A 9,520-nucleotide genomic window follows, 5' to 3' on the forward strand; every position below is an offset into this window, starting at 1 on the left:
TGATCATGTAGCGAAGCTACTCTATAATTTAAAATGTGTCTGTCCGTCTGAAATGTTTAGGTGTAAATATGTTTATCTCAATTTATTTAAGAGAGACATTTGAAATTTTCAAGAATTTAATAAGCTCTCATTCTAAATATTTCCACCAAGAACTGCTTATTGGATGGGGTGCTAGATTTATTCAAATATTTAAAAGTTTTTTTTTATTTTATCTGCTCCTATTCAAGATAGAAGGCTGAAATTTTTAGGGAGTAAAAATGTTGGTTTAGTGTTTTCATTCTTGTGTAAATAACTTTTTGTAACAGAGTGTCTGATTTTGTCAGATTTAAAATCTACATTACTTATATAAAAGTAACAGGATATCATATCATAGATTCTCACAGGATTTGAGAAGGTTTATAACTATTTTGGGGAAGGGTAACACCACCTTACAGGTAGAAATTGCCCCCAGAATAAATGACCTCCTCCCACATCAAGTGGCCCTAGAGGCCTCTAAGGTCGCAGAAAATTGTATACTGGCCTATCATTGGTCAGTTGTATTGTATGACGTCATTTTTTATTGGACACTATACGATGTTTTCTAATTTGTACCAAATATCAAGTCCTAAAATTTTGTAAGCCTACGTAAGAGACCCAAAATAATTTCCAGTCCTATGTCTCCTCCCTCCCTGGCTGTCACTCTACAATTATTATTGTTCGTTTGTCCTTTGTTTTGATGAGCTTCACATTTATGGATGTTATCATTCTTTTTAGTTTAACTTCTTACCTTAGTTAATTTTGATTACATTTTCATTTTTCAGATGCCAATAAAAACTAAAATTAAATCTTAAAAGTTCACGGATTTTTCACTTTTCTTTTGATGGATTTTTTTTACAAATTTAATTTTAAAATCTTTTTAGTATTATAGATTAAACGTACATGTAACAAGGATGACAACGTCCATAAAAGCAAAGCTCTTAAATGGAAGGACAAACGAACATTAACACTAGTAGTGTCAGAATTGAATATTAATGGATAAGCTTATACGAACAAAATTGTAAGTAAATTTGTTTCAAAACTGATTAAATACATGATACTTTTTAAGGACATACTGACATTTTTAGAACTTGATTATAGAGATGCTTCGTTTAACACATTGTACCTTGTTGTAATAGGAATCAGTATTGGGAAAATCAGATAAATCGAAGAATTAGATCACATAAAAATTTGTTGTTCAAAAAGTAAAATAATCAACATGTTTAAAATGAACGTGCAGACATTCTAGTTATGATTATAGAGTTGCTACGCTTTCTAAATCGCACCTAACTACTTAAGGAATCAACATGCAAAGGTGTAAATCAATGGGACAATTCTAACCTGTTTAAATTAACGAATAGAGCTAACCGTTACGGACGTACAGAAGGACCGACCCTAATTATAGAAAACCTTCGCTTTTCAAAAACTAATTTAGTTATAGAGTAGATGCCAGAATCTTCACAAAAAAATAACTTTAATAGCCGAGAAAAAGACTTTTGTTTAAAGATATTGCTTAATAGTTATCTATAATACAATTAGTAGAATGATGTCTGTCCATCCTTCCCTTAAGATCTCAGTAACTACTGAACCAATCGGATTCTACTCTTAAGAGAATATACCTACTGGTCCTGTGGTGGTTTTAGGTTATTTTCTTAGGGGTGGGACACCCACAACCCCTCAAAAAAATACCCCCCCCCCCCATAATTTCCCCCGAAAATTTCGAATTTGATAATGGGGCAGCACCAGAAATACAAAGGCTAAGCCCTTATAGGCTAGGGGCAAAGCTGCTAGTTATCATATTGTATTATAGAACCTTTTCGTGGATATTAAAATGAAAACTTATAACATTTGCACCAGTTTTGTTATCCTCGTGAGACCGAAGTTCCGAGATAACAAAACAGGTATTCATTTAATAATTTTTTTTATTGTAATATTTGTGGAAAATTGTTTGTAATAGGATGTCATACATGATTTTTATTACTAAAGGCCATTAGGGGCGTAGCTGCTAGTTTGTATATAATTGAATTCTCTGTACCAAAGGATCTTGCTAACAGCTGGTATGGTTCTCCTTTACAGGTTAGCTTTTCATAGGTCCTGGGAAGGATTATAACTATTTTTGGGAAGGGTACCACCACCCTCTCAAGAGAAATCGTCTCTAGAAAATCGCCACCCCCCAAAAAATTTTCCTTTATAATCTTTTATAATTGGGTTATCAAATTCAACTCCTCCCTCCTCAAGTTCTCCTAGAGGCCTCTAGGGGCGTAGCCGTTAGTTTGTATATAATTGAATAATATTTAGTATTTTGGAAAAAGGAAGCAATATTTTGATAAGATGCTTTAATAATTACTAATTAACAAGGATAGATAGATGCATTCATAACAAGCTTGTGACAGGCACAAAATTTTCTCTTTTAGTTTGTACAAACCAATCAAGATCTACTAAGGTTGTTATTAGGCTGTTAAAATCTGATGTACATACAGTCTCGAAAATATAGGAGCATATGTTAAGTAATCTTGCAAAAATATCACGCCTCAAGAAGAAATGCCTAGAATAGTCATGACATTCAAAATATACTTTTTCGATTTTAATTCTTCTGCTGACATAAAAAGTTACTTTAGGGGCCTAGAAATACATGTACAAAATTTCAGCTGTCTATCTCTACTGGCGACCTAGCGGCAGGCATGTAAAATATCAACAGATAACGGTAGCACGGCGGTTTTAACAATATATTAGCAATGTGCAAGTTTTTAGCTCTTCTGCATATCAAATGCATAGGAGAATGCTTGGAGATTAATTTAGGTGTTCTGAGCTGGATCTTTAAATCATTTTAATGGTGATTTAGATCGGGGTGCGCTGAATTTCAGCCAATCACAGCGCGGAAATTTCGCGCACCCCTATCTGGTTCACCACTAAAATGATTTAAAGATCAAGCTTTGCATATTTTAAATTAGATAATGTCATTAAGATTGTTGTGTCAAAAGTATGCTGTGCTATCTTTGAACCGAGACTAGCGCAGACAATATCTTTTTTCACAATTTTCATCTATTATTTTAGAAAACCGACTGGCGCTTGTTGTATAGTAGACGTTGACAAAAGATTTTTGGATATCATATCTTTGGCCTTAAATGTTTAAGTTAAAATATATGGAAAAAAGCTTAAATCCTGCACATTGCTGAGAAATTGTTAAAACCGCCGTGCTACCGTTATCTGTTGATTTTTCAAAGGCCTGGCACTGGTTAGCCAGAAGAGGTAGAAAGATAAAATTTTGTGCATGTATTTTTAGGCCCCTAAAGTAACTTTTTCGGTAAGCAGAAGATATAAATTCAAAAAAATTGTATTTTGAATATCACATCTAGCCTAAAAACTATCCTAAATTGTAAAAAATACATGAACAAATGGTGATACATGTTGTAAAAAGTTACTTTTTCCATAAATTGAAAGAAAATGATTCTAAACCTTCACGGGACCTATGAAAAGCTACCCTGTAAAGGGGAACCCGATTGGTTCAGCAACCAGCAAGATCCTCAGTACAGAAAGACAGACAGACATTGTCTATGGCGTTATCCTCTTAGGAATTTTTTTCTTCATTTTATTTTAATTTTATGCCCCCCCCCCCCTCCGACTAAATTACTGGGTTAGGTTAGGCTAGGTTAGGTATATGGCTAGGGGGCCGAGCGCCCGCGGCTAGGCAGGCTAGGGGGCCGAGCGCTTGCCTCTAGGCAGGCCAGGGGGCCGTTTTTCTGGAAGGGGGGGGTGGTAAAGAAATTGTAAAATTTTGAGAAAAATTGAGAGGATAATACCCTTTCTACTTATTATAGATGGATATTACACATAACTGAGGTTTAGAATTTTTCTAATATCTCCATCTTGGTGGGCACAGGATGCCAGCAAACCTGGCTGGGTCAACCAGGGAAAAAGCAAAAGTATTTCTTACTCATACAAAGCATCTTAAGTTACCAAAATATCCTAATATGAAATACAGGTGTTCAAGTCAATTTTAGGTTCCAGGAATGTTCATGCAGGTCCTGATCCTCCAGGTCTCCAGCAATCTTTAAATGGCTCCTTTAAACTGCAATATGTAACTTAAGGATTTAAAACTTAAGCTTTTCTAATATGTCTACATGGCATATTTGAATTTCATGAAAATCCGCTGCCATTTTCCTGCATATTATTACCTGCAACATAATACACTACCACTGCCTAAATTTATATTTGATAAATCTAATATAAATATTTCATAAAAATAAATATATTCTGAAAAAATTTAATCAAGTACTGTTTTTCATATATCAAAATGTACAAATTTTCAGAACAATTTATTTACTAGCTGCTATCAGGTGTTATTCAAGATAAAAAAATATCTTTTTTGAGATTTACATGACCACTCAGCATCTATTCTATACTATACAGGTTAATATATCCAACTGTCTGTTATGCTCAGTTTTTTCTGCCAATAACGGATGTTGTCATCCTTGTTTTTCTCTAATCTGCAGTATGGAAAAGATACCAGGGCTCCCCTTTAATAAGTTGTTCTTATATTTATTCTTACATTTCAGTATAAGTTTCATCACTGTAGATTTAAAACAAGGTTATAGTTCCATACACATCCAAGGTTTATGAAGAGGTGTATACCCTCCTCCAACTTTGAAAACACTCATTTTCCCCAATCCAAATTTTTAAAAATATATTATATCAACACCATTAAACCTTTGAAACCACTCAAAATAAAAAGTTTTGACATCCTGGATAGTTTAAATTCGAAGAGGTAAAACAGAATGTTTACCACCCCCTGGATATTTTCCTCTAAGGATTTCACCTAATATATATCAGTTCAATATCTGTTTAAGCATTTCAACAGTTGGACAAAAATACAAGTACAAAAAAGTGTTAAGAATGAATAATCAGTGATAAAATGAGTATGGCATGTCCCATTTTAAGCCACCCATATGAATGGCCCTCTCACAGGAATGAAGTGCATGGATGAGAGAAAGCATGATTTAATTTGCTTGATTTGTAGGTTCCTAACTTCCTACAAATCTCCCTCCTTACAACCTAAAGGTATCATAGAGAGATTGCGTGATAGTGGACTAATTGCGAATGAATTTGTCATTCAAGTTCAAAGTCTGTGGGGAGAATTGAACTCGGAATTTCTCAATCACCGCACAGTAAGTTAACACTACACTACACTACACCATGGGACACCTCTCAACTAAAAAAAGACTTATGATGATCTGTATGCTACAAAAAAAAGGTAAATATTATAAATCTTGATTGTTAGGTATATTCAAAGGAAGAGATTAAGGTATTATCAAACACATTTTAACTTTGAAAATTCTGCATTTTAGAACAAATTAATATTTCCTTTTAATTTAATAAAGTCCATGACAACTAAAATCAAAAAAAATGATAATAGTTAATGACAAACAGAAATTTTTCTGATACACTATAAATGATTTAACAATTTAGGATGGTATTTATTCATTTAAAATATGTCATGATTTATTTGATTTGTAAGTATTTCTACATCATAGAGAAGTCGCGCTGTTTAAGGGAAGTTTTAATTTCTTATCAAAACTAATTTTGTTTAGATTCCAATTATTTATGTAATTATTTTTACTTTAGGCTTAACAGAATAATCAAAACGGTAATATTTATTTTATATATTTAATTCAAACAAGGATATCAACATCCAAAAAGTGAAGCATAACAAGTGTGGGATAAAAAATACAGAGAGTGACAAGGTTTTCCATTTTATCAGGCATCTTTGAATGTTTTAGTGCTCCACTTCTTATAGATGTTGTCATCTTTGTTTTTACTTTAAAACAAACATTTGTCAGAATTAAGTTTGTTATTTATTACGAATTATAGTTTTAAGAAAAATAATTAAAGCTTATGATAAAAAGTGTTCATAATAATCTTTAAAATTCTAGTAGGATGAAATTCACAAATTCAACATTAAAGTTGGTGCATTCCTTTAAAGGGAATATCAAGCACAGAATTATTTTTGGGGATGGAGGAATAGTCTTTTATGCCCCTTCAAGGAGCACAAACACAAATGTGCCTATACCGGCAATGCCCTACCATATCTCAAATATTACCTAACCTAACCTTGTGTAAAACACTAATACATGAAAAACTAAATCCATAAAAAAAATCAATGATCAGTGAATTTTTTGTTGTAAACATAAAATTGCTTATTTAGATTTATGAATATGGTGTAATGCTGATTTGATTTCTCTTGACTGTGGTAGAACTAATCAGGTAGTAATATGTTATTTTTATACTCTCCATTGAGACCTAGATCAGGGGGTGAAAGCCTTAGGATGTATGACAGATATTTATAGGATGGGAGGGGTGTCAACATACTCAAAAGTCAAACATGCATCCTGTCATATTTAAGTTCAGCAATTCATTCAGACAGGCATACAGATGGATGTAAACTAAAATGTAAAGCTACTATAATAAGCAAAACAATTTTAAATGGATTGGTTGTTTGATAAGAATAGACCACTGAGGTATGTTGATGGTTAAAAGGGAATTGACCTTCAGATTGGGACAAACTCCTAGGTTCTAGGGCGTCCAAGGGGTGAGGGAGGGCTAGAGGATGTATCCCCCCCCCCCATAGATAAAAATCTTGGACTCTTAAATTTTACAAGTATACTATATGATACAAAATAATGTTAATTTAGTACAGAAATTTATGGCTTTAAGTAATATCAAGATTTTTTGTTATCAAATTAGAAAAACAACTTTTTTAAAGAAATGACTACCAGTGAAGATGAAAAATATATATTTCTGGTCTTGTGCTACAGAGGGGATTTAAATGGAGTTACTCAACTATTGACACAAGATCCTTCTCTCATCAAATATAAACATGAGGAAAAAGGTAAAGTGAATAAAAAAATAAAGAACCAAAACATGAAAGGTCATTTTAATCTATAACTTGCATCAACTTATTAGAAACAATAAAAAGTAGAATAAATAACAAGAGATTGTTAGAAAAATAAACAGATTTAATGAATGATGAAAAATAAATGTACAGGCTAATAAATATTGAAACATAAATGGTAATGATTAAAATCATATTCAGGTTATACACCATTGTTGGCTGCCTCAGAAGGAGGACATCTCCCTGTGGTACAATATTTTGTGGAGAAAGGCGCTGATCTTAAAGAAAGAGATAATAATGGTTAGTTTTATTATTTAGTAGTGTCTATAGGAATTAATAGATAGATAAATAGTTAGATAGATAGATAGATAGATAGATAGATAGATAGATAGATAAATAGATAGATAGATAGATAGATAGATAGATAGATAGATAGATAAATAGTTAGGTAGATAGATAGATAGGTAGATAAATGATAATGATAATAATTATATTCAGGTGCTACACCATTGTTACTTGCCTCACTAAGAGGACATCTCCCTGTGGTACAATATTTAGTGGAGAAAGGTGCTAATCTTAAAGAAAGCAATAATAAGGGTAAGTTTTATTATTTAGTAGTGTCTATAGGAAGAAATAGATAGATAGATAGATAGATAGATAGATAGATAGATAGATAGATAGATAGATAGATAGATAGATAGATAGATAGATAGATAGATAGATAGATAGATAGATAGATAAAGAGATAGATAGATAGATAGATAGATAGATAGATATATAGATACATAGATAAAAAGACACATAGATAGATAGATAGATAGATTGATAGATAGATTGATATATAGGTAGATAGATAGATTAATAAAGATAGAAGGTAGGATAAATATTGAAACATAAATGATAATGATTATGATTATATTCAGGTGAGACACCATTGTTGGTTGCTTCATATAAAGGATATCTCCCTGTGGTACAATATTTAGTGGAGAAAGGTGCTGATCTTAAAGAAACAAATAGTTATGGTAAGTTTTATTATTTAGTAGTGTCTTTAGATATGTTTAATAATAGACAGATATATATATATTAGGGTGGGCCCATTTCCCCCTTTTTTTTAGATTTTACTGTTATCATAAGTTGTTGAAGTCATGTATATGTGTGATAAGCCCCATTAAAGTTTCAAAAGTGACTTGGCTCTTATGGCTGCCGGCGCGCGGGGGTATAAAAAGTGCCCACCCCCTTATAAAACCAAAAATTTAAATTCCTTCAAATACAGGCATGTTGCATATCAAAATGACCGCATTGAAATGCTGATTAAGAATCTGAAAACCGTTTTGAAAAATATTCCTCCTAGTTCGAATAAGATCTCATTCAGTACCTAAAAACAGCTGATTTGTTCAAAGTTGTTCATTTTGGTAGGTTATTTGAAAATAATTTCAGACTGAATCAATATTTTTCAAAACGGTTTTCAGATCTGTAAAGTAATCAGCATTTCAATGCGGTCATTTTGATATTCAACATGCCTGTGTTTGAAGGAATTTCAATTTTTGGTTTTACAGGGGGGCGGGCACATTTTATACCCCCCGCGCGCCCGTTGTTTTTGGATTAAAAAACTCTTTCAGGTTTCACAGGTTTTTATACTGGCCCAGTAACTCTTGCCAATGTCTACTAATGTGAAACTCAAAAATTGTCCCACCCTAATATATATAGATAGATAGATGGATAGATATATATATTTATCTATCTATCTATCTGTCTAAGCAATGACAATTAGAAAATATTATTGATTTTGATTTCTACTTACCTCTCCTGAGCACTACAGCTCAAGTCCTAGCCCTTGTGGAGAATTTTTCCTTAAATGGAGATTAAAAATCAACAAATCGTCTTAAATACTATAAATCTTATAGATAGACCCTATAATGTTCTGAGTTTTTGATGGAGCAGGTAAAGACCTTTCTATAGACACCATAACCAGGTTTCTAACTCAATCCTAGCCGATTTGGCATGGAAAGCCAGACCCATCAAACATTGAGATATTATGGGTCTCTCTAGTCCTTGATGTTTGACAGATCTTTCTTTTTGATGCCAAAATGGCTAAGATTGTGTTAGAAACCTAGTTAAGGTGTCTATAGAAAGATCTTGACATGCCACATCAAAAATTCTAAACATTATGGGGTCTATCTACAAGATTTTAAGCACTTAAGACGGCATGTTCTTTTTTTAAAGACAGAGGCGTCATGTCTCAATGTCTGTCTTATTGATGCCAAATTGGCAAGTATTGAATTAGAAATCTGGTTAAGGCTTCTATAGAAAAGTCTTTATATGCCCCATCAAAAACTTTGAACATTATGGGGTCTATCTGTATGATTTCAAGTACTTTAGACAATTAATTATTTTTTTTAAAAAGACAAAACTGTAAAAATTTGTAATAAAATATGCACTCTCCATGTAAGGAAAAATTGTCCACAAGGGCTAGGACTCAAGCTGTAGTGCTCAGAAGAGGTGAGTAGAAATCAAAATTCAATAGTGTTTTCTCATTGTCATTGCTTGGACATGAATTGGGTCATTTTTTGTTAGTTTTTGACCAAAACTGTACACACCCCACCCAAAAGCGTGATA

At 32.6% G+C, this 9,520-nt stretch overlaps 1 protein-coding gene across 1 annotated transcript in view; it reads left to right on the forward strand.

Moving 5' to 3' along the window:
- Nucleotides 1-6,777: 6,777 nt before the first annotated feature.
- The window catches only part of LOC145306957 (uncharacterized), a 21,893-nt gene continuing 19,150 nt past the window's right edge, over nucleotides 6,778-9,520 (forward strand). The window contains exons 1-3 of the mRNA XM_080149298.1: nucleotides 6,778-6,901; nucleotides 7,106-7,204; nucleotides 7,828-7,926. Coding sequence (XP_080005424.1) covers nucleotides 6,778-6,901; nucleotides 7,106-7,204; nucleotides 7,828-7,926 — 322 coding nt within the window. The remainder of the gene's footprint in view (nucleotides 6,902-7,105; nucleotides 7,205-7,827; nucleotides 7,927-9,520) is intronic.

This window comes from Acartia tonsa, chromosome 15 (assembly GCF_053477335.1).
Source record: "Acartia tonsa isolate MP-2025a chromosome 15, ASM5347733v1, whole genome shotgun sequence".
In the NCBI taxonomy this organism is placed as follows: domain Eukaryota; kingdom Metazoa; phylum Arthropoda; class Copepoda; order Calanoida; family Acartiidae; genus Acartia; species Acartia tonsa.